Source organism: Tenrec ecaudatus, chromosome 12 (assembly GCF_050624435.1).
Source record: "Tenrec ecaudatus isolate mTenEca1 chromosome 12, mTenEca1.hap1, whole genome shotgun sequence".
Taxonomy (NCBI): Eukaryota; Metazoa; Chordata; class Mammalia; order Afrosoricida; family Tenrecidae; genus Tenrec; species Tenrec ecaudatus.
The window spans coordinates 56,488,466-56,514,913 of NC_134541.1; the positions used below are offsets into that span (position 1 = coordinate 56,488,466).

Sequence of the window (26,448 nt, forward strand, 5' to 3'; positions counted from 1 at the left end):
TGCTGTCTTACTAGTTCTCTAAGGCTCACCTCCTGTGAGACATCCCTGAGGAGAGGCCACATGCCCGATGCAGCCCTGGGTGCTGGAGAAGCTATGTGGAGACCCCTGCCAGCGCTGAGATGCTTACACCGCCAATGGATCCAAAGACTTTCTACCCACTGGCCTGTGATCGTCCTGCATTCGGCGTCATTGCGTGTGTTTTGTGAGTTTCAGGAGACTTTGTAGATTGGTGTCGGATATATGGGCTAATGTCTGACTTGTGGGCTTGGACTAGTCTGGGTTGGGATGCTTCCTTAATATACACTTACCTTTTATATAAAACTCTCTTATAAAATATGAGTGCCTATGAATTTTGTTTCTCTAGTCTACCCAGACTAACTCAGGGACACTCTCAGAAACCAACAAGGGGTCGCCATGAGTCAGGAGTAAGTCGATGGCAGTGAATTTGGTTAGGTTTGGTTACAATCTAGTTGCCCTGCAAAGATATCTGCAGTGAATAATACCCACTATTTCCGTCACCATCGAGCTGAGGACTCATCGTGACCCCTGACATAGTACAACAGTCCCTTTTGGTTTCCCAGACTTTAAATCTTTATGGGAGCAGACAACCTTCTCTTTCTCCTGTGAAGCAGCTGGTGGATATGAACCCCTGACCTTGTGGTTAGTAATTCAATTCATAACCCACTATACCACCAGGATTCCTCTTCTGTAGCTGTGATCTTCAGGGGAGTAATTAACTTGTCTGGATCTCAAGTTTATCATCAAACAAAATGATATCTATAAAAACTGGACTGCTGAGATCAATTAACATAATGCAAGGAAAACAATTAGCACACTATTGGTCAATAAAGGTCAGCTGTTATTGTTTAAAATAACTCCTAGGCCCCAGGATATAACACGGTTCTCAACTCCAAGTCTTTGCTCATATTATTCCATTCACTTTACTGGCTCTCTAAGCACATTCACAAAAATGTGCACTATGTAAATCAAAAGTATCCCTAAAATACAGCACCAAGTTGAAATTCTCTCTGATGTCAGCCCAAATATGTGCTCTCACTTTTAAGCATAAAAATATTGATCTAAAGGCTAATCTACTCATTAACTATCTAAACCATGTGTTTCTTCTGGTCAGGTGAAACACATCTTCATTTTCCTTATTTGCTTATGGAAAGTTTTTCTGCTGGGAAAGCGGACACTATCAAGTAAATAGGGGCTCACAGATGAAAGGTTTCAGCACCCTCACAGAGCTACCCACGAGGAAACCATGTTCCCCAACACACACACACACACACACACACACACACAAATTGCAGCTGTTTTAAGATGTGCTTAATTCTCTGAAATCCTCCGGACAGCTGCACTTCATTCTAAATACATGAAATACTTTCCTTAGAGAAGAAGGGTCAACAAGGAAGTCCGCGTTGGGGAGGAAAAGTGATAACCACCCTCCAGAGAACATCTTCCAGACTCTACTTTCAAAGGAAGTCCATTCAAATTTGTATTCTTATCACCCAAGACAAAGAACAGAGACCTGCCTGACTCTGAAGTGGACAGCGGTCATCACTTGGGTCATTTTGTTTGTTTGTTCAACAAACGGTCTGTCTTCAATGCTCTTTCAGTTTGCCAGTTAACCATTTCCTGAAGAGACCATGGCCAGTGACCCGTGGACGCCAATCTCCCCAGTGACTCACAAAACCTGCGAGCTCCAGCAGGGAGCCCCACAGTAGTTCCCCAGCCCCAGGGGCTGGCGCTTCTCACAGAGTAGAAGGACACGCCGCCGCATGTTATCCCAGAAACCAAACACACTCTGGTTCACGACTCGAAGAGGAGCCTCTGAACGAGCACCACATCAAAAACCCATGGTGTTAGCTACCGCAAGCTAAAGTAAAATGAATTTCTTCTCATTACACAAAAACCATCCTCATTGGGGCGATGCTGGGAGAGTGGAGGGTGAGTGGGTTGGAAAGGGGGAACTGATTACAAGGATCCACATGTGACCTCCTCCCTGGGAGAGGGACACAGAGAAGGGGGAGAAGGGAGACTCTGGATAGGGTAAGATATGACAAAATAACGATGTATAAATTACCAAGGGCACATGAGGGAGGGGGGAGGGGGGAGCGGGGAGGGAGGGGAAAAAAAAGAGAACCTGATGCAAAGGGCTTAAGTGGCGAGCAAATGCTTTGAGAATGATTGGGGCAGGGAATGTATGGATGTGCTTTATACAATTGATGTATGTGTATGGATTGTGATAAGAGTTGTATGAGCCCCTAATAAAATGTTTAAAAGAAAAAAAAAACCATCCTCATTAAAGAAAACTTGAAAACAGACAAAAGTGAAAAGAATCAGCCAGAACTATAAAGAGCGGCTGAAAAGGAAGCAGCCATCAGATACAGCACTAAGAACGTTTCTTTCTTCTCTAAGTATTGGCTGTTGTACAAAGCTGTAGCCATATGTTATACACTACTTGGAAGTAGTCCATACCACGTTGGTCACCTAAATTTCGTTACAAGTATTTTCCTATGTTCTTCTTCCAAACATTGAAATGACATAGACTCAGTGGTTAAGAGAAGATACCCAAAGTGAAGAAATACCATTTTCTCTCTTCCACAATAGCGGCTATGGGAAAAATTGAGCCCTGGGACTAAGATAAGATGCATGAAAGATATGCAGACACACACAAGTCAGACGTGTTTCAGACATGCCACTGACTCAAAAGGGACAGACAGACATAAACTAAATATTGACTATAGTCATCTCTTTGAAGAAATTTAAATCAACCTCCATTCCCAATGAATTTTAAATATCACTGAGAAAACATGTATTTTAACAGCCAAGAAATAAAGATCGCCATGATTCAGCATGCAATGGTAGCGCTGTGCGAACTCTAGTTCTTGAAGGACTGGGAATGTACTCATCATGACACAAAGACAGCACTTCTCCTATGGCACATACACAATGTATCTTCGCAGAACTGAACGAGACAGACTAGGAGCGATGCTCACTTAAAGATAGGAGGATTCCTTGTGAGCTGAGGTCAACGTAGATAAACTAGATATCACGGATATGGCGCAAGTTGATTTTGGCAATAATTTACAGGAAGAAAGCTGAACAATGGGAATGGTTTATTCTTGGAATCGTCTGTAAAGGAAAGAGAAAAAACAAACAAGAGAAAACATGCAAACTCACACTACTAAGAGCTAAGCTCATTTATGGATGTTATGAATCCCTGTGGGCTGAGGTTCGCACACACACAAGTGGCTGTCAGGGATAGGGCACCACTTGAGTTTGATGATAATTTACAGGAAGAAGGCAGAACCACTGGAATGACTTATTCTTGGACTATTCTTTCTGTAAGCAAAAGAAAGCAAACAAGGAAAGCATGCAAACTCAGAACTGCAGCATCAGAAACGAGGGCTATTTCTCAGGAAACGTCTTGTGTGTCATAGCTACCCGTGACAAGTGTCAACGAGACAGTATGCGAAGGCTGCAGTTTCATAAAATGAGCAGAGCATCTAAATGATTCTCTGCCTTGTTACATCGTTGTTTAGTGCCACAGGGCTAGTTCTGACAACAACAAACCAATGGACAACAGGACGACAATGTCCAGCCCTGTACCAGCCTCACAGTCCTGAGGTTGGAGTCCATTGTTGCAGGCGCTGTGTTAATCCACCTTATTATTACTAGGTGTAAAAGAATTTGCTTACTAGAACGTTCTTTCGGCATCTCTTTATATACTTACTCTGCATTTAGAATTCAGAGGGTAGGAGTAGAAAGTTTGAAATGTGCATTCAGCCCTATCAGCATCCCATTCACACAACATGGCTATAAACATAATAGTTCTGGACTTTGTGCATGCCTGATGGAGGCACACACACATTTTCCTTTCTTTTTTTTTTTTTAAATCCACCCCCCCTAATTTGTCTGGCTCTGTTGGATTGCCAAATAGACACTTCCCCCTAAGGTCCAAACCCACTTCTCCAGCGGCTTGATAGTGAGAGAAAGTGCCCCCGTCCTGAAACCGGAAGAGGTCAGCACAGTTCCTCAAACGACCAGACTCCCCTACGTGTTGGAGAGAAGATGGTCAGGCGGCTCTGCTCAGTGACAGACCATCCACATTTTCCTTTCTTTTACCCCACTTGTGCTTCTAAAAAATTCCAGGAATTTAAGGAGAAGGAATGTGCTAATATCACATCTCTAGCAGCTGCTAGTTGCATGTATTAAATCCATAGCTGCTTCTGTTACATTACATGGCCGTCTCAGAAAGTATGCTTCATGAAAGTCTGGTTTCTTTCCAAAGCATTCATTTAAACCAAGAATGAACTGAGGAAGGCATGCATGTATGCATGCAACAGCCAGCTGCACCGTATTCCCAGCCGGAATCACTCAGGAACAAATGTTCATCAGGTAACTTGGGAATTAACAGCTGATCTGAAGCCCTGCTTGCTCACAGGCAGGTGTTCATTTTTCTGAAAACACATGTACATCTGCCCACACAACACATTTGATAAAGATTTTATCAAATCATTTAAAAGGACTAAAACCTTAAATGAGATAACAGGCTACTCGTATACATGTTTCCATAGTCCAACAAATACAAATAGAAGAATTAGAATGTTTTTCAGAAATTCTGACTTTTAGACTCTGTTAGGCTTCAGTAAAAATTAATACATACTGTTATCATTTTAATTCTATATGAAGCCCTACTAATGATAACACAGAATAAATTCTTTCTAGTACACTAAGAAAGGAAGCCTAACTAATTGCTACATCCTCATTTTAAAAATGTGGCATAATGTTTATAAAGTTAAATTGTACCTGACACCAATTCAATAAAGGAATAGTTGCTATACAAATGCCACACAGTTCTGAACTCTTGATAATTAGGTTAAACTGGTCCATAATAAAAAATTTTAAATAAAACCTCCACTATCAAATAGACTTTTCCAAGTGGCAAAAATGGGATTGACATAAAAGGATGGAAAGCCAAACTCCACACTCACTGCCATTCTGTTGATCCCCACTTACCGCTGCCCCAGGGGGTGGGGGGATGGTCCCTTTGTTCAGAGACTTTACATCCTTATGGGAGTAACAACTCCATCTTTTTCCCTGAGAGTGGCTGGTGGGTTCAAACCATTGAACCTTGGACTTCAGCAGTTTAGGGTAGAGCACACTACGTCACTAAGGTTCTCATAAACCCTAGACGAGCTCAAACAGCAAGGCACAGTATCCTAAGGAAGCTATTAAAATGTTCTCAATTCTGTTTCTTCATTCACAAAAATGGGCAAAATACTTGCAACAACCTCTTAGAGTTATCAAAATCAAATGAATTAATATTCATCAAAGTATTTTTTTAAACCTACAACAAAAAACAAACCCACTGCCATTGAGTCAATTCTGACTCATAGCAACTCATATCCGGTTTCTGAGACTGAAAATCTTTACAGGGACAGATAGCCTCATCTTTCTCTCAATGAGTAGCTGGTGGGTTTGAACAACTGACCTTGAGCTTACCAGTCTAATGCTTCCCTGACAAGGCCACCAGCTTTCTGGGGTAACTACTCAACAAATGTTTACTATTATATAGCAGCCAACATTTTAAAAAATGAGAAGACTTCATAGTGATATTAATTACAAAGAGTAATCATAGGAAAGACAAAAGACACATCTGTCGAAACCTGTACTGACCAAATCATGGAGAAATGGTAGACTATTTAACTTCAAAATAACTAAAACATCCGGCCACCTCAATTCTCTGCCATTAGTTTGTTTGGTTTTGTTCTTTTACAGAATTTGATTCGTGTTCCCATGTTCTGCAACTGAATCCCAGCCCTTAATATCAAGAAATGCACTAAACTAGTCGTGGTGGCAGAGCAAAACAAGGGTGAAAGGTATATGAAATCCTTAGCTTTCCCTCACGTTGAAACCATTCCTAAACCAAATCGCCAAATGCTTTTGTAATAAAAACTGCAGATTTTCATGTGAACAGACCTTTTTCAACAATAGGGAGTTGTTCCAGCCTGTGAATGGGACCCAGTGTCACTGTGACCAACACAGCCAGGAGCTGGGCATTCCTGACACCCTTGTCCCCCAGCTAGCCTTTGATCACTCATATTTCCCAACTGCACTGGCTTTTGCGAAGCAAGTCAGGCAAAATCTGTAAACTCCATCTGCATCCTGATGCTGATCCTTCCTCTTCAGAATCCCACTCCCCCAGCTTCTGCCTAAAGCTGGCCTTTCACCACCTCCATGGTGAGCATCACACTTAGCTGCACTTTGTTGCCCCCAGTCTGTCCATTCACAGTCCCAAGCAAGCGCTCACATTTGCCCGATGGAGAACATCACAGGATGTCAGTGGCACTAAACTAACCAACAAAGTGATCTACAGGCTGTGGCACCTGTGGATGGCTGCCAGGGAAAGGAAACTCATGTGGAATCTTTCGATAAACACGGGTGTGAGTCTTACTGGGAGTGCAGCCTGGGAAAGAGAATTGATTTGGGTCTTCCTCGTCTTCCCTGGCCCACCTCAAAAAGCTGCTAACTAAAGATTACGGGAACCACAGCCTAGTACATACTCCAAAAATGGAAGTGACGTTGGTCCTTCTGCCCTGGGACCCTCGAATCTGATGGGAATTATACACAATGGAAAAGGCAAATTGAACAAAACTACCAGGTCTACTAGCATGTCCTGATCAAAATGGCCCAGATACTATTTCGGGGTAGGGGTCTGTCGGCGAGCGTGGTGATCTTCCAGGGCCAAGAGACAAGCAGGTACCGAATTGAAATCGGTCCATTTTTCTTTGGGAGAGAGGGCAGATGCATGTGCACAAGCCCCGTCCCTTTGTTTACAGCCAGCGCACACAAGCACAGTAGATCCCTCGAGAGCCGTGACCAAGACTCAGGACAGGCCTCAGAGCGCTGCTCTCGGGACCTTCTGGACGTCCGCGGTGGGGAGCTTCTCCGAGCAGGAAACCGCTCCGCTTTATCGCCGCTTTATCTCTTCGGAAAGTTTTCCCGAGTCCCAGACGCAAGTAGCCATCTCTCCTGCAGGCCGGGCCCCCGCTGCCGCTGCCTCGCCAGGCGCCCACCGGCAACCACGAGGCTACCCTCTGCTTGGGCCCTGCTCCCCCGGGATCAGAACACCCCCACCTCCCCAGCCCTTGCACTCTGACCCCTCTCCCGGGCCGTGGACGCCGCCTCTGGCTTCGCACCCCCAATCTCAGGGCAGGGCTCCCACGAACTCGCCCCCCTCCCCCTCCCCAGGCCTTCACTCCCTACAAGTGGCCCCCAGTCTGGGCCCCTCCTCCCCCCTGCTCGTGTCCCCTCGACTTGCCCCCCTCACACCAGCCTGTGCCCCGAGGTTCGGTCCCCTTTCCCCTGCCTGTGCCCCCCCCCCACACCTCGGACAGGGGCCCCTGGCCCCCGGCTGCGCCCTCGGGATCCAAGCCCCCTCCCTGCCCGCGGCCGCCCCTCCGCGCAGAGGGGCCGCGCTCAGCGCGCCGTCCCGGGACCGTTATCCGCGCCCAGACCGCCGGCGGCCGCGTCGGGCCCACGGGGCTTCCTCGCCCTCGCGCGGAGGGCTCCCCACAGGCAGCAGCGTCCGCTCACCCCTTAGCAGCAGCAGCAGCACCGACGCGCGCAGCCGGGCGCAGCGGCACAGTCTCCACCGCCGCGGCAACGCCATGTCGAGTGAAGCCGGGGGCCCGCGCTGGCAGCCGCGGGCTCAACTCGCTCCCTCACCACGCATGCGCCGGCCTCGCCGGTACCCTGCGGACCCGCCCCTCGTTACCATAGCCACCAGCGGGCCGGCTGTGCCGTCGCCATGGTGACGAAAGAAGCTGAAGTCTCGTTGCTAAGAACGCAGCGAGGCTGTGGCGCGGGGCTGAGAAATTCTTTCAGTGACCTTAGTGGAAAGAGGACAAAGGAGCAGGGGTGGGGTACATAGCTGCAGCTATAGAATCAAAGATCAGTGACGAAATCCATCCTCCACACCACCTTTGAGTTGATTCCAATGTATAGTAAGTAACCCTATAGAGCAGAGCGAGGAACCCTGGTGGCATAGGGGTTGCTCATGGATCTCTAACCACGAGGTCTGCAGTTTGAAACCCCCAGCCGCTCTGCGGGAGAAAGAAGGCCTTCGACCATAAGAAAGTTATCTTCTCAGAAGCCCACGGAGGAAGGTCCACCCTGTCCTATAGGGTGGCGAAGTCGGCATACTCGCTGGCAGTGAGTTTGGGGTTTCTGTCGTTATAGAGCAGAGTAGAACTGCTCCCTCCGGTTTCTGGAACTGGAAAGTTTGAAAATATTGTGTATTAACTTTATTTGGCTACAATCTGTGTTTAAAGTTTAATTAAGTAATTTTCTTTCCATTTAACAGGGGATGATCTGGCCATCCTGCCAACAGTTCTTCTCAGCAATCACTGTGGCTCAGAAGAGAGGTGAGTTCCACGCAGAACACAAGACCACAAGACAAGACCCAGGGAAGGACGCTGCAGATATGTTTCCTAAAGTCTTAGCTCGCTGTAGATTTTTAGAAAGCAGAAAGGCTTATCTTTCTCCCAAGGAGTGCCTGATAGGAGTGAATCACAGACCTAAGCTTCATGCTTAATCCACTGCACCACCATGGAGCCTACAAACAGTCCATTAAAATTTGGGAAATGAAGCATTTCATAAGGAGCCTTAGTGGTCTGGTGGTTGAAGCACTGGACTGTGAACAGAAAGCTGTGTGGTTTGAATCCTTCAGTCACTCCCTGGGAGAAAAATGTGTCAGTTTACTTTCCCAAAGATTACAGCCTAGAAAATTCTATGGGGTGGTTTTAAATTGAACATCTATTCTGCCCTGTAATGTCACTATGAGTTGGAATCTATGTGATGACAATGGAGTTGGTTTTAGTTGAAAGATTTCTTAATACACTAACAAGGGAGGCCGTCCTGTTACCTTGGAAGAATAATAGAACCAAGCACTGCCCAAGTGAAGCAACTGTTTTTGGTTACTTAGGGATTGATTGTGAGATGGTGTGTGATTGTGGCCATGGTGTGTTGGTTGTTGTTGTTTTTTTATAGATATCAAAGTTTATTAGTGGTTACTAGGGTCAGTATAGAGAAAGTGGGGGTGGCGGGTAGGGGTGATGAAAACACCATGGATGCTGGAATGTTATCCTGCAAACAGATCCTTGTCATCGCTGTCAAGAAGGCTTACACCTGTAAATAACTGAACAGGCAAAAGTGATAGATACACAAGGGGGCTTCAGAAAGTTTGTGGGAAACTTCCGTTATTTTCAAATTTATGTGCAGTCACCACTGGGGCTATTTCTTGCTGCTGGATTCTTTGCTGGCCTGCTCTTCCACCTGCATGGCCAGGCCAGGGCCTTCCTGAAAGCTTGCAGGACGCAGACGTCATTGGGAGGCTTGGCTGGGGTGGGTTCTGCTTTGTTCTCAATGGAATCCAGGCCATAGTCTGACTGCTTGGTCATCTCGGGAGAACTTACATCAGCTTGGCCCTTGCTTTGAGCTTAAGAGGTGCAAGGAGTCTCAAGGAGAAGGCACCGCAGGGCCTGCAGACTACACAGTTCTCAGGCTGCAGTCGCTTCACTGGTACTACGCCCCGGCCATGGTGTTTTACAACAGAAAACAGTATCTCTTTCTCCTACTGGATTGCCTGTGTTTGCAATGTGAAATGATTCTGTCTGTTAAGTGGTCATGTCTGCTAGGGACTCTTTTGATGCTCACATCTGGCTTACAAAGAAAAGTCCCGTGAAGTGTCTATAAGGGACAGAGGTTCTTCAGAAAATAGATGGAGGCTATCTCGTGGCAAACAATGATTTTCCTGCCCAGGTGGCATTCGCATGCAGTGCCCAGTGACTGGAGCATGTTCCTGAATTGGGTTCATAGGGTGAAGTGGTTTGCTACTCCCTATGATTTCATTGTTTCCTGCAGAGTGCTGAATCTGCTCAGGAAAGAATCGAAACTTCACGAGGCTAGACGCAAAAGCCCTGGAAGCATCCAACTCATGGGCTGGGCAGCCTCTGCTTCTATTCCAGCATTATCCTTCTGAGTATCTTTATTTCTAGTGGGTGACTTAAGATAGCTTTCTTAAAAGACCTAAATGTGCTTCTGCCAAGCTTAAACAGAAATATTTGCAATTATTTTCTACATAGACACAAGTGAAGTCAAGTGGCAAGAGTGGAGGTTTCCTGTGAGACTCACATCTCAACAGACTGGAGTGACTGCCCTTCCAGGAGCCTTGGAAGCAGCAGGGCTACAAGAATGGGAGAACTTGCTGTGGAACTAGGTGGACAAGGATCCAAAACTCTCGGTTTTGGAGACCTGGAAGTTATTTGGTTTCCCTAGCCTCATATTTCTTCTCCATAAAATAGGGATAACAATATCTGCTTTTCTGTTCATTGCGAGGGCTGTGTGAGATAAAGGAACAAAGCCCATTAGATGCTCAATAACTGTTGGTTGCCTTGCCCCTGTTGATCACTACTCCCTTGGTTCTGATCAAGCAAAATGGTTACAATGTTTCTGGAGAGCCTGGGGAAAGAAAAGGCTCTCCATTGTGCAGAGGGAATGAGAAACAAAGAGGGAGTTTCACATCAATTTACATGGATTCTCTTGTGAGTATATCCTTAACACGTAACATGATTATGACTTCTATTCATTTATTATATATCAAAATAGTAACTCAAAATGAAATGAGACTTCTTGATTAAGGAAAGTCTTGACCCCAACATCATTTGATTAGGGCAATTCTCTTCAGAGTTTATACAGACCTGCTTAAATTTCTGGTATCTCACGTCTCCGTACTTTTAAGTCTTACCTTCCTTCCAATATTTCCAATTCTATTCTCTCATATTTGATCCCATCCAACTACAACTCCCTGCCTTTTCTCTTTAAGGCATTTCTCCTTTGAATTTCTTTAAACATAGGAGGGCTTCTCACTCATCTACGGCAACCACAAACAGGTCATCTCTCTGTTTTCGGCCGAGTTTTCTAGAGAAGCAGAAACAGTGATGTTTATGTATGTACATATATGGGGAGAAATTGATATCAAGAAAATAGTTGACACAGTTGTCAAAATGGGAAAGTTCAAGTTTAAACAGATTCCCAGTCCATGGGTCTAAAATAAGGCCAGAGGCGTCTTCTAACTCACGGAGTTGCAGGAGCTGATGAATCCAAGGTTGATAGGGAGACTACAAGATCGGTAATTTCAGAGTTGAGTGAGGACAAGGTCAGTAGATCAGACTGTGGCTGCAGCAGCAAATGAATCCAAGGTTTGCAAATGAGATGGCAGGCTATTGACAGCTCCCATGATTTCCAGACAATATCGAAAGCCGTAAGAGACAGAGGTTGTTGAGACAGTTGGAGAATCCTAACCCAGCAAAAAGCAGGCATGGTTTTCCATCGTGTCCACTCATATTGGAAGCAGGCCACATGTCTAAGGGAACTTCTTTTCAATTGATTATATGGCGGCTGTGAATTAAGTAAGGCTGTTATATCTGACCTTAATCTTCTTACAACTGATTGGCTGTGGTTGCATTGTGTGAAGTAAAGTCATGGGGGATCACTAGGTATTATCCGCCTGACCACTGAGAATCCTGGCTTAGCCAAGTGGACACAAATCCAAACTATCACATCCCCAAAAATAAACAGTGCTTATTTTGAAATAGAAAGGAAAATTCTTATAGCGTTTGATACATTTTCTGGTTTCTCTCCTCTATAGGGGCTTGAGTGAAAAAGGTACTAAAGCCGATGTTTGGTTCATTAGCTTCTTAAAGATACACCTTTATCTGAGGTATTTAGCAAGGTGGGTAGACAAGTGTTAACTTGGGTAACGAAGAAGGCAGTCCACAATAAGGGGGCTAGGAAAAAATGATGAGGCCGAGGAAGACACTGGTAGGTGTGTGAGATTTAAAGACAACAGAGGCAAATACTGTGATATACACAGTCCTGCAGCCAGGGTGATCTATACCAGAAAGTATACCTTGGATGGCTACATTGGCAGAATAAGTGGGAGAGATGGGAGAGAGCATACCCAGGTTTGACAGAGAGTATATATATATATATATATATATATATATATATATATATATATATATACACGTTTGTTGCAAAGATATTCATGAATGTGGTGGAGCATTCAGGGGACAGAGTTATAAACATGTCTTTGACATTCCCAAACACTTTGAGGTGCAGGACCCTAATTTCTGGGACACTAAGGTCAATTTGACATAACATAGTTCACAAAGACATTGTGCTACTTTCTAATTTGACAAGTAGTAACTGAGGTGTTAAAAGCTCAGGAGCAGCTGTCTAAGGTGCAACTACTGGTCTATCTCCAACCAGAGGAAAGAGGGCTGATTGGACACATGGAAACAATTCACAAACCATGAAAACGCCTGTCTTCACAACCTTGAGCCCAGAAGAATTAGCTGGCGTCAGGCTACCTCTATCAGCAGCTCTGACAAGGATCACATTAGAAGGTCCATGACTCAAAATCATAAAGTAAACCAGGCTTACTGCTTAGATAGAGTCTGATGAGACCCCAGAGACTATAATGTTTACCCTCAGGTCTGGAATGGAATTCACCTCCATAATGACCTATTTAAGATCAAAGGGCAACATTTACCCAAGGACAAAGTTCAAAGGGTAAAAAAAAGAAGAAGGAATTGAACCAGAAAGCACAGGATGAAAGCGATTCCGCATGATGGTACAGTGAGGGGATGCCATGAATGAGTTGAATCAGACGGCTTAAGAACTGTGCAATGTAAGTCAATGATCTGCTCTATAAACCTTCATCTAATTCACAGTAAAAAGTTTAAAAAGAGGCATTAAGCAATCCATCTCCAATTCATTCAAAGGATATGGTGCATGTGTACATATGCCGTGTTATGGTACGTGTGTACATATGCCGTGTTATGGTACGTGTGTACATAATGCTGTGTGTGCGCGTGTATATGTGTAGGTCTATGAACAGAAATATACACACAGGAAGCAGGTACTCACTTCTCATAAAAACCAAAAACAAACTTACTACCATCAAATTGATGCCAACGCATCGCAGCCCTAAAGTGCACAGTAGAACTGTCCCCTCTGAATCTCCAAGACTGTAACTCTTGGGGGTGTAGAAAGGCCCCTTCTTTCTCTCTGTTTGCAGCTGGTGGTTTTAAACTGCTGACCTTGTAATTAGCAGCCCAATGCATAAACACTAGGCCACCAGGATCCGGGACCTCTCATAAAGCATGGGTTCAAATGTCCTGATTACATCATCCTCTGGCAGGGAATCTGCACTCAGAAGACAGGAGAACAAAGCACAATAAAACAGCTGGCAGTGGACTCTACAGTCTCACAAAGGAAGCCCATCAGACACAGAATTTGCCTCCAAGGTTGAGGTTGCTAAGAATTATGGGCCCTAAACTTCAAAGACGAATTCCAGTTCCATATGCCCTCTTTGTCAGGATATCTGCTTCAGCAGGGATACGGAGAAGGGTTTCGCTAGGTGGCCCACAGATCCGAGAAATGATGTTGGGGACAACTATTAGGATACACACTCTGGACCTGCTCTGGAGACCTGGAGGTGTGATGGATTATATAGCGGTTAGGCTGCTAACTGCAAGGTCAGCATTTAAACCAGCCAGTCACTCCTCAGGAAGAAAGACGAGGCTAAATAAAGATGTACATCAATATTCAACTAAAGATGTAAATAAAGATTTGCAGTCTCGGAAACCCAGAGGAACTGTTCTATTGTCTCCTATAGGATCACTATGAATTGGAATGGAATGAGTGTGCAGATTTGGGGTGCTGGATACCCTCAAGGAAAGATACTTACAGGGAAACAGAACAAATCAACTGCTTCCCTGCTCCTTCACCTGACGTAATGGCCATCTTCCCTTACTGTGAAACTGGTTCCTACACCGTGCCTAAGTCTGAGACACTGGTGAATCCCTAGGCCTTGAGAATAGCTCAATTGCCGTGACCTGGAGCATGCAGCTTGGGCACTTGGCCCAGGAAGATCAGGGGAAGCCCTCGGTAGCAGGAGTGTGGGGGTGATTCTTAACCACGGAGACACGTGGTTAAGGCGCAGCCTTGCGATGGTCAAGCGATGTGCTTCTGGGATACTCCAACGACTTTGTTTACAGAGTAGAGATATTCTTCTCCCTACCATCTAATTACAGGCATTTTCCTCTTTACTAACACTGCACCTCGGAGGGCTTACTTTCTGGCAGTGCCAGGGAAAGAGCCAGGGCTGGTGCCGGGACAGCTCATCCCCCTCTGCTGCAGTGAATCCTTCACCGCGCTCACTTTCTGCTTGCGTCAATTCTCAGCCGAGGCCGTGGGGAGGATGATTTGCCCTGATGCCTTTGGATGCAGAATTTTGGCAGGTTGACCTACACTGACCATGATTTACTAGGGAGGGCGAAGGCAGTCACCATTGCAAGGACTCTGGATATTCTGTCTGCTCCAGGACTGACTGGACACCGTACGGGTTTGATTCCATTCCCCAGATCTCTAAGCGATCATGCATATGCCACCAAACCAAACCCCACCACCAACTAGTTGATGCAACCTAAGACTGTGAATCTTTGTAAGAGTAATCTTTTTTCCTGAGAGTGGCTGGTGGGCTTGAACCACTGTCCTTAGAGTTAGGTGCCCCACATTGAACTTACAGCACCACTAGGACTTATATCCCAGGAAATCTTTTTCATGTAGTCAGTGTCATGTCTCTTAAGTGCCAGATAAAGGATCTAGTTTAGCTTCTCTTTAATGTAATGGAATTATTTTCCCACAAAATTTAGGATTAAGGGGAGTGGATGTGTACGGTTCTCTGGAGAGATGTCCACCATCCACCTGCACCAGTTGGGTGTCCTGAATTGGAGTTTCTAACTTCTTAAACTGTGAGGAATTAAGCTTCTATTTTTGAAACCACCCACACATGGTATTTCTGCTATGCAAATACTACGTAACTGTGTTAGACTGGGGTGGCGAGAGAAACAAATTCACTGACATTCATATATGTATAAGAGAGCTTTAAGCTCTCTTCAGATTCATGATTGTATATGAAGCAAACATCCCAGCCCAGTCCAGATCAAGTCCATAAATCTGATCTTAGCTCATATGTCTGATACTAGTCCACACGTTCCTCTTCAGACTCATGTGGCCATTCACAATGATGCCAAGTGCAGGAAGATCACAGGCCAGTGGGTGGGAAGTCTTGTAGACCCAGTGGCAGTGGAAGCATCTCAGCCTGGGCCTCCACATGGCTCCTCCAGCTCTCTACAGCTGGAGTGTCTCAACAGCAGGAAAGTGAAGCAGAGGAGACAGTGTGTGGCCCACCTCCAGGGGGAAAGAGAGGAAGTTCCCAGGATCCTCATGAGAAGGCCACACCCACAAGGAGGCTTCATCAGACTGTGACCTGATGGACAGGCTAGGCTTCGCCCTTATACTTTTATGTCTTCAAGTTGACACAGAATTATGTGACTACCACAATACGCAACTCCAAGCCTGTCACTAAGGCATCTAGTTATGTACGTTTTTCTTTGTTTACAGTTCTGACATGTTTTCTAAGTAGCAACTGTGTGCTAAGAATGTGAGAGAGCAAATATAGAGATATGTATAGAAGCTTCAGGGGAGTCTCTTGCCACGTTCAGTGGCATTGATATGGCTGGAATTGTATCCCCTGTGGGGGCATCCAATGATCACAGATCACATGGTATTGCGGGGAGCTTCATCATCGTTTCTTTTAGGATTGCGATTGTGTTGGGAGAAAATCTTTACTCGGTCCTTTTAGGAGAGAAGCAGAGGTCCAGGACACGTGAGACTAGAGAAAGGTCTCCTGGGGCAGGAATGGGTCCTAGTTTGCTGGCTAAGGCCGAGGGTGGGGTAGAGGGAAGGAAGGCTCTGGAGGCAGTGAGGGGACGGGCATCACGTGCTGCATGCTGCTACTCCAACCCCTGGAGCTCCACGTTCAGTGAGTTAAAGAATCCATAAGGCGCCCAAGGCAGGCAGACCAGGCTGGACACCAAGGACGATGATTCCATTGGAGCAGAAGTAGAATTCGCGGAGCCAGGAGCTCCGCAGAGTAGAGGGAAGGATAGGGAAGCTTGCCATCAGAGAACTATAGGAGTCATGGCGAGAGCTGGGGACGCTTGAGCTCTATGATTTAGGGGATGAAACAAGAGTAGCCTCATCTCCTAGGACCAGAGTTTTAGTCGCAAAGAATGGACAATAAGTACAGACAGTGGTTTTAAAATAAATGCTATGGACATCTGGGGTCTTAAAGGCTTGAAGTTAAACACGCCATCATCTAGCAGAGAAGCAACAAGCCCACATGGAAGAAGCACATTTGCCGGTGTGATCATGAGGTGTCCCTGGGAACGGGTAACATGCAGAGAAGACCCAAAACAAATAATCACACCATGTTGTTGAGGATGAGAGGAGTTGGAACAGAGACCCAAAGCCCATCTGTAAATGATGGGATATCCCCTCACAGAGGGTCACAGGGAAGGGATGAGTCAACCAGGGACAGTACAGCACCTATGAAACACACAATATTCCTCTGGTTCCTCCAGGCTTCCTCACCCCTCACTATCATGACCCCAGTCCTGCCTTTCATTGTGGGCTAGACTGAAGCATGTGCCCAGGTACAGATAAGACATAAGAGCTCATGACACATGGAATCCAAAGAATCCAGGAACAGGAATTTGAGTCGGATACCAGGAGGGGAGTGGGGCAGTGGGGAGAGGAGGGAAGGAAGGGGGAACCAATCATGATGATGGACACATAACCACAGCCCCCACACCCCAGGGAGAGGCACAACAGAAACCGTGGGGGGAGAGAAGACAGCAGTTAGTGTAAGATATGAAAATAATAATAATTTAAATTTATCAAGGGGTCACAAGGGTGGTGGGTGGGAAGAGCTAACACCAAGGGCTCAATAGTAAATGTCTAGAAAATGATGATGGCAACATATGCACAAATGTGCTTGATACAATTGATGTATGGGTTGTTACAAGAGCTGTAAGAGCACTCAATAAAATGTTAAAATAAATAAATAAATTTTATGGAAGATTAGAGGGGAGAGAGAATTTTCTGCAAGAAAATGGGAGACTGCTTCTTGAGGGAGGGGCATATTACATTGAACCTTGAGATAGCGGAAAGAAGGTTGGAGGAACTGAGTTCAACACGATATATCTATAAAACCTACATACTGTGTGACCTACCAATACCTCTGAATGGTGTGTTAGGCTGGATTGTCCAGAGAAACACCACCAGTGTCACTTATCTCTGTATGACAAAGAACTTTATATCAAGAAGTAATTTTATATCGAGAAAGCAGCCCTGCGCAATCCAACTCAAGTTCACAGGCGGGTGCTAGCAGAAGCCCTCTCCAGACTCACGTGTGGCAGAAAGAGGAAGTGGGAGGCAGGCAGGTCACAGGGAAGTAGGTGCCGAGTCACGTGGAGCCAAGGCTGGTGGAAATATAGTGAGGAGCTGACTGCCCCCAGGTTGACTTCTTGGCTCAGGGACCTACTCAAGCAGGGAGGGCAGAGGAAGAGGATTCCTCATGGTCTTTATTATAGAAAAGGCCATTCCCCAATCAGGCATCAGCTGGACTTGATAGGTTGGACTCCACCCCTACAGTTTCACTCGGGGTCAAGTTGCCATAAGTGTACACTGCCACACATGGGAACTGTGATGACTAGATTTTAAGTCAACCTGGCAAATTTGTGAAGATGGAGGTGGCGCCCAATGGCTCCTTGGGGGGTGTGGCCTATTCATGGAAAATGCTGCGGAGAACTTCTCTCTTATGTGCCCTGTTGCCTTCCTGCTTGATCGCATCTGCATCTGGCTACAGGGGCAGGATGGTGGCCCATGTGGCCCGCCATCGCTGGGAGTGTTGACACCCTGCCGTGTTCCTGCCGACCTTGGATTCTTGCAGCTGGCCCCCTCCACCCTGTGATCTCTGTTTCCTGATCTCCCTGCCTTCCTGCTCTGCGGGCAGGCAGCTATGTGAGTCTTCCTGGCCTGCTACCTTGCATCTGACCCAAGGACTTGAGTTGGACTAGGCTGGGCGGTTTCCTTGATATGTAATTCTTCCTTATCTGTATATGAGTGTACCTAGTTTTGTTTCTCTAGAAAACTCAACCTGACACAGTAACTGTTTGTTAATGCTGTAGTTTCTGGGAAACCATTCTTTCTTCCACCTAGGAGAAACACCATCTCGGTGGTAAACTGAAGCTAAAAGTAGGAAATAGTGAGAGGTTAAATAGGCTCTGTGGAGAGCCCCCTATCCCCATCCCATGGAAGGTAGAAGCAAAGGAACTCCCTGGCAAATAAAAACACAAGTTAAAAGAAATAATTCTACACAAGTATTCAATCATGGTAAATGTAAATAAACTCATGTAGAAACAGAGGGGAAAGAAATACGAAAAAAAAGTATAGGGTGCAAAGCCTAACAAAAGAAAGAGGAGGTGACAATGTTAATATATTTGTACATTTAGAGATGAACGCACCATTGGAGATGCTCCCTGTGATCACTGGGACGAAGGTCTTGCGTGAAAAGGACTTTAACAAAACTTGGTTGTGGATTAGATGTTTTACAGAGAAGATCCGTCTTGCATTTCAATAATTCATATATATGTTTTGTTTCGACTCATTTATTGTAACCCCTCAAAGTACCATCACGTACCCCACATTCTCCCTGTGCTTCCTGTTTCCATTCCTCCATGTTTCCTGAGGGAACTGCTGCCCTTTTGCTCTTCAGTAGCTCATTGTTAGGACACGGGGGCGGGTTCAGTTGCTGATCTGAAGGGCGACTGAGGAGTTGCACCTATCTCTACCCTAGCAGTAAGCCTGGTCTCTTTTATGATTTGGTTCTACATTTTCCTCCTGCTCTACCCAGAGCCTTCTAATAGGATTCTGAAAAGATATTTTTTGTCAGTTTTGTTTCTTTATGCATCCCAAGTGCATGGTTGGTCCTCAGTAAACATTTCTTGAGTCAGTAAATGAAAACAAGAATCACTAGGATGCTGTAACCCCCTGACTTGCCCATGAGATCATTGTGAAAACGGGCAGCTGCCCTGTGGGAAACGGGGCAGCCGTAGCGCAGTGTGAGGGGTAGCAGACATTTCCTAGTGGCCAACAGCTGACGCAAAACAGCATAATAAGAATATTGAAACTTCAAGGACCATAATACATAAATATAACTGGATGGTTATGTATTGAGACCCCACTATCCAATGATTGGAGAATATATGTTATGTTTATCGGCAGACAGGAACCATGAAGTTAGTCTTAGTACACACAAAAACACTCATCCTACACCGACCTTGTCCTCTGACACAGAGCGACGAAGCTCGCATGCCCCATATTACTTTTGAGACACTAGGTGAGCAGACTTCTAAATGATTAACGAGTCAAGTAGTAATCATTAAGGAAGTTAGAACATAATTGGGTCTAAGTGACAAGAGACTAAATTCCAAGGGTAACTCAGAGAGCACTGCTGGGATTCCAATTCATGCATGCCTGGGTTTATTCCAAAGAAATCATATGTAATCTTGTTTCAGCCGTCAATGGATGGTTGCAAACAACTTAGCTTAGTCTCTCTATGGTGCCTTCAAAAAACGCTCCAATCAAAACAGTGCTTCCAAGAAGATCCGCTGGACCAGTTAAGTTCAAGGCAGAGAGGTCAGTTCAGAAGCTTAAGGTAACTGCTTTTTTGAGATCCTACCTAGGTAGCCTTGATAGATTTTCTCAAAGGACACAGTGTGATCATGAGGGCTTATTATAAAGAAGTTTTAAGAATCTGAAGAACTTCACTGGTGCAAGAAAAGACCCAGAAAATTGCTCGGAGGAATTTTTTTCCCTATGAGAATAATGCATCTGCTTAAGTTTTTGGGAAACTTTGCCTCATTTACCTAACAGCCCTGATCTTGTCTTTTCGGGTGTATTTTTGTTCCCCCAAATCAGAGGACACTTAAAACTTCTGTTTTGGCATTGTGCAAGATGCAGAGCTCAGAATTCTTCAAACAAGGGTTAGAGAGCTAACACCTCGTTGAGAAATGGATGAATCTAATTGGGGATATACTAAGAAACAATAACTTCACATTTTGCTAATTGAAAAATATTCCTATGATTTTATGGTCATATTTTTTATTTACCCATAAATATCTTAGGGCTGTAAGTTTTCTTCTAAGTAGTGCCTTAGCATATCCCACCGGTTTTAAATCTTGAAGTAATGAATAATCAAAAGCGCCGATAAAATAAGTAGGGTGCAAGTCCAGAAAGATGAAAGGACTAGGAAGCACAGAAAATGAAAACACACAGGAAAAGAACAGATGAGAATGGAGCCCCATAGAGCTTCTAGAAATGCAAGATGTAGGGTAAAAAAGTCCCTGGGTGGATGAATTAAATAGTAGACCCTTTGAACATAGTGAAAGGGGTATATCTTTTGATAGATCTTATAAAATAACCCAGGATGAAGCATAGGAAAAGAAAGAAATGAAAACTATGAGAAAATGTTAAATATAGATGAAAAGTTCTAGAGGAATACAATAAGAGCAAGAGAAAGCAAACAACAAAAGTAATAGCTAGGAATTTTCCAGGGTTGATGAAAGACAAGTCTCTTTAGTTTGAAAAAGCACCATGAGTCCCAAAGAGTCTCCTTACATGCGGCATTCGTAGACATAACAGAGTAAAATATTAGAACCCGAAGACTAAGAGAAAAATCTCAAGATTGGTCACATTGAAAAGACTTATTTAAAAAAAACACAACAGCAATAGTAGAGATTATAACAAAATGCATGACCGTATATACTCAAGTATAAGCCGACCTGAATATTAGCTGAGGCACCTGATTTTACCACAAAACCCGCATAAAAAGTGTACTGAAAAGTTTGGCTTCTTCATGAATATATATGGTAATAGCTGAGAACTGAGGTGTGTTGGGGGAGAGGGGAATCATCCTAAGGTTCTACATACAGCTAAACTATAATTCAAGAGCAGGGGCGCGCACACACACACACACACAAATTGCATTGACTACCTCAGAAATACTACAGCAAGCTTTAAAAGAAAAGCATTAGCCAGGGTGATAGCTATGCTGATGAGAGGAGCCTTGCTGGCATAGTGGGTTATGTGTTGGGTTGTAAACCACATGGTCAGCAGTTCAAAACCCACCAGTCATTCCACAGGACAAACCATGAAGCGTTCTGCTCCCTGAAGGAGTTAGTCTGGGAAACCCAGGGAGGACAGTTCTACCTTGTCCTATGGGGTCACTGTGGCTCAGAGTTGACTCAATGGCTGTGAATGAGATCCTGATGAGAAAAATAAAATTAGTGTGCCAGTGGGCCTATGTATGAGTATGTAAGCATTCACTGTAAAACAGACGATAATAATCACTGATGCTGTGGGTTGTTTTTTTTAAGAATGGTAAGCAAAGTACCAGGAGAAAGGTTGGCAAGTTGAACCCACATAGAGATGCCTCAGAAAACTGGTGCTGTAATCTGCTTCTAGAATACTGTTGTTCTCTGCGCTCATGGGTCACCATGAGTCAGAGGCAACTCAATGCCAATTCAACGACAATTTAACTTAAGCAGCAGATGGTCGTAACTTGAAAACTTTGGGTTGGCAGAAATTCAGACTATTGGGATGGTGAGAGAGTTTCAAATTAAATCTAGACACTTAAGATAAAACCATATAACCAAAACCCACTGCCACCGAGTAGAATCCAACTCATAGGGATTCTATCAGGTTTCCAAGCCTGTAAATCCTTACAGGAGCCCATAGCCTCATTTTGCCCCCATGGAACAGCTTGAGGTTTTGAACTGCCAACCTCATGGTGAGCAACACTGCCACCGAGGCTCCTAAAAGCATATCGTTTAAACATTTAAGGAGAATCCTTAAAAGGATAAAAAGGGAAAGATACAGCTTCTAACTCAATGGACAGAGGGTACTTAGGCAAGGGTATTGACTATTAGGCTAAGTTTTTGCAGTTCCCCCCTCCCGCGCCCCCAGGAAATGGAGAGTTATTAAAGCAGTCTAAGGGTCCTAGGACCCTTTCTCATATACATACCTCATCTCAGCATCCTAAGACAAAGCCTCCTCATGGGTTCACGGTGTTCCTAGTTTCATACTGGTGGCTTACTGGTGCCCTTTGAGTTGGCTCTGACCCATGGTCACCTCATGTACAACCGAACAAAATGTTGTCTGGTCCTGTGCTATCTTCATGATTGTAGGGATGCTCATATCCATTGCCAGGCATTGTGTAGTGTGAGCCCAACCCAAGGGCTCAGCTGGTAGCATGGCATCGGTGTAAATAGGGTGTGAGGGCAGCATCTAACTTCAAAGGTGGAAGCAGGAGCCTCACCATCAGCATCAGTTCAAGACTGATTCCTATGAGTTGCAGGGCAGACATGCCTCCACCCTCCACCCTTTCTATGTGTTCTGACACCAACCATCCTCCATCCCTCACTCACTGCCATTGAGTTCCTGCTGGCTCACAGTGACCCTGCAGTGCAGGCTGAAACTGCCTGTCAGTTTCCAGACTAACTGTTGACAGGAGAACATCACCTTTCTCTCGAGGAGTGGCTGGTGGTTCTGAACTGCTGACCTTGCAGTTAGCAACCCAGCACAGAACCACTATGCCTCCAAGGCTCCATCCCTCCCCTAACACTGTCTATTTCTCTGCCTCGTTTGGTCATTCATTACCATGGCCATGCAGAACTCCCGGACAATACACATACTTATGGGGTTTCTTAGAGAAGTCATTGGTTTTCATTCTTAGCATGTTCAGGATATGGTTCTTTGATCAAAACAACCTCTTCAAAGCCATGCCCACAGGCCCTCTCTGGTCATCAACCTCTCTCAATCTCATGACCCTACAGCTTCCTCCTTGCTAGGGAAAAATACGTGCAAAACGCTTTTAGTGTTGCCAATTATAAGGCAAGTAAGCCTTAGCCCTGGTGGTGTAGTGCTTGCACGTCGATCTGAGGTCCAATTGGCCAGCTGTTCGAAACAACCCCCAGCAGCTGCTCCGGGGGAGAGAGACGGCACTTTCCACGTCCATAAACAGGTACAGTCTCAGCAAGCCGCAGGAGGGTGCTATCAGTCAGCAGTGACTCAATGGCTCAGCGCCAAAGGTGCACCCTCCAGCTCTATGAGTGGGCAAGCCTCGCTCCCTCCTCACCGCAACCAATGACTCAGAGGCCAGAGTGCTGCCCACACACCTCCTGCTCCAAGGCCTTCCGTTTGCTCTGTGGACCAGGAAGCCCCCTGCCTTGCCTTGCTGCCAGTCCGCGGACTCTGCCACGTCTGGTCCCTCGGCTGCAAAGAGATGGCGGCTTTAAGAGTCATCCTAAGTAATTCACAACGTCGCAGTCAAACAGCCTTCTGTTGCGGTCCCTGGGATTTTCACGGGCTAGGTTTCAAAAGCACATTACCAGAAGGGAAACCGGGTGGTGCAGTGGTTAAAGCACTCCGCTGCTAACTGAAAAGTGGGGATTCTAGTCTACCAGTTCAGTGGGAGAAACGTGCGGCATTCTTGCCTTTATAAAGACTCCGACCTCCTCTGTCCTATACCGTCACTAGGAGTTGGACTTGACCCGATGGTCACTGAGCTATCCATGTATATCGCCAGGCCTGTCTTGGCTGGAAGGACCCAGGAAACGTTTCCACCCTGAGTAACTCTCCTCAGATTGGGGATCCCAGGGGCAGCACCACACTATGAAATCACCCCAGTCTAGCAAATTGACTGCCAGGGAGTAGAGCTTTCTAGTAGTTACTAAATAAAAGTGACCTCTCTTCTATGTCCCCTGTCCCCATTTCGTGCCCATTCCAGCCATGGCATACAGCGAGTCACCATTTCTGTGTTCTGAGCTGGTAGAAAGAACACGCAACTTTGGCCACTGGGTGTAGTACTGGGAATAATCCTTAGTTAAATCTTTTCATCTCTCTCTGATTTATTTCCCTGATTTATTTTAAGACGGTGCTATAGTTTATTGTGCCAGCCTGGCCGATAAACACAAGTAGGATTAACTGAAGGACGGAGGGATAAATGACTCGGTGAGCCTCGCCTTGCTTGTTCAGTGCCTCAGTTTAAAGAGGTACACTACCTGTGGGATGCCTAGCCTGTGGACTGTGTCGCTGAAAGTTGAGGTCCCTTTAATCCCACACGATTGGAATGTTCGTCTCTGGAGCTGGAGAGTGACAGTTGGTGACAGTTGGTGACTTGCCTTGCTGTGTGCTGCCTGGATGTATAGCCCAGCTCTCTCTACAGAAGGGGACTGGAGACTGGCGGCTCTCAAGCCTTAAAGGACTGCTAGTGTCTCACTGCTTTGTAATTTAACTGTTGATTTCTTGTATTATCTATCTGTATATAATTTAGCAGTTCATTTCTTGTATTATATATCTATCTTTATAAATATATTTATATATAATTACTAGCAATCTGGTTTGTCTCTCTAGAGAACCCTGTCCAACACAGACGGCAATCATCATAGATCCTTCTGTTCCTCACAGGTTTTCTGTGATTTAAAAGAAGTGAAAGACCAATGTATTCTGGCGGAAGAAGAAATGGCCCTCATACAGAGGACCAGCATTCTCTTTGTGGACTTAGAGAAAGTTTTCATCCCCGCCATCCTCCCTACTCTTCTTGGCTTCATGCTATGTTGAAGCCCCTCCTGCAGCAGGTGCCAATGGGGGGAGTCAGCCCACCACAGTGTCAGTCATGGTGCTGAGATGCTGGGAGAAGCCACCCGGCGGAGGAAGAAGGCTGCCTGCCCCCTGTGCAGAGTTTGTGGCTAAAAGTATTAGTAACGGTGGCAGGAGGATTAGCCATGTGTCGCTTAGCCCCTGCTAATCAGGATTGAGGGGACTTGGGCATGTAAGGCACAGATGAGCTGCTGAGCTGCCTGGCTGCCTGCCGGGTCCTGCCTGGCACACAGTTGCAGGGCAGCTGACCCCACCCAGGTCCTGGCGTTGCTCCCACGCTGCTGCCTCCTCCCAGGCCTCTCCCCGCCATCGCTCTCCGTCTGCTTCTCAGACGTGTTCTTCTTTCTGCCTCTCTGTATGCTTGTTCCTAGTCTTTAAAACATTTTTATTAATTATTTTATTGGGGGGGGCTTTTACAAATGTTGACAATCCATCACTCAGTTGTATGAAACACATTTGTACATATGTTTCCATCAACAGTTCCAAAACGTTTTCTTTTTACTTGAGTCCTTGGTATCAGCTTCTCTTCACCACCGCCCCCACCCCCTGCCCGCGGAATCCTTGATCATTTATGTATTATTGTTGTTATTTCGTCTTACACTGTCTGTTGTCTCCCTTCACCCACATTTTTGTTATTCATCCCCCTGGGGGATGTGCTATATATTCAGCCTTGAGATGGGTTCCCCCTTTCTCCCTGCCCTAGTGATATCGCTACTGTTCCTCAGGGCTTTACCTGTCCTGAATTCCATGTGTCGGGAAGGCTTATCTGTACCAATGTGTGTACTCTGGTCTAGATGGATTTGAAAGGTTGAACTGGGTCGTGTTAGTAGCGGTGGGGGGGAGGGGGCCAAGGAAGCATTCAGGAACTAGAGGAATATTGTGTGTTTCATTAGTTTTACACTGCACTCTGGTTGAATTGTCCCTGTAACTCTTTTGTGTGTGTGTGTGGGGGGGGGTGTACAATTGCCTTTGGGTCTCCACCCCAATGCCCCTCCCTTCACATTGATATGATTGTTTGTTCTGGACCTTTTCATACCTGATCCCATCAACCTCTAACGATCACACAGGCTGCTGTGCTTCTTCCATGTGGGCTTGTTGGCTTCCCCGCTAGACGCTTGTTCCTATTCTGTCTCCTCTGGGATAACAGCTTTTCATTGACATCTCCTTGCCTCGGTCTTCTTGGACTTTCTCTTCTGTCTGTCCCTTTCTCAATGGCACACTCCCACCTTTGGCTTTTGGTCTCCTCCTCATGGCCTTATTTTCTCCTGCCTTTCGTTGACACACCCTGACACACACACACACACCCTCTCAGACCCACACCCACACCCACGAGCACATGCCTGTCCTTTCCGGCAGTAACAAATGTCCTGGGTTAGCTGGTGAAAGCCAAGTACAAAAGTCTGCGGTCACCCTTCTGGCCCTCCAGCCCAGCCTTTCCTGGATGCATCTTTCTCACACATTGCCAACCTCACAGAAAATGTGGAGTCAAAGCCACTCTCATGTCTTTTACCCTTCGGCTGCAGCAGTTGTCGTCATTGACATATTCTCCCTTCACCTCCATCTCTTCATGCTCGGTTCTGAAGAGTGTGCACAGGAGGAAATCAATTTCCCACTCCAAGGTCAAGTGGTGTTTGGCCCACAGCCTGCACTGGTGACGGTTCTTCTTAGCTCCGAATTACACTGGTTCTCCGATCTTGGCTGGGTGTGTGTGTTTTTGCCTGAGTGCATGTGCACACCTGCCTT

General features: G+C 45.7%; 1 protein-coding gene across 3 annotated transcripts in view; it reads right to left on the reverse strand.

The window, feature by feature from the left end:
• The window catches only part of JAM3 (junctional adhesion molecule 3), a 77,578-nt gene extending 69,835 nt beyond the window's left edge, over nt 1-7,743 (reverse strand). For all 3 annotated transcript variants that reach the window (XM_075564068.1, XM_075564067.1, XM_075564066.1), the window contains exon 1: nt 7,606-7,743. In XM_075564068.1, coding sequence (XP_075420183.1) covers nt 7,606-7,681 — 76 coding nt within the window. In that variant the 5' untranslated portion in view covers nt 7,682-7,743. The remainder of the gene's footprint in view (nt 1-7,605) is intronic.
• Nucleotides 7,744-26,448: the final 18,705 nt, after the last annotated feature.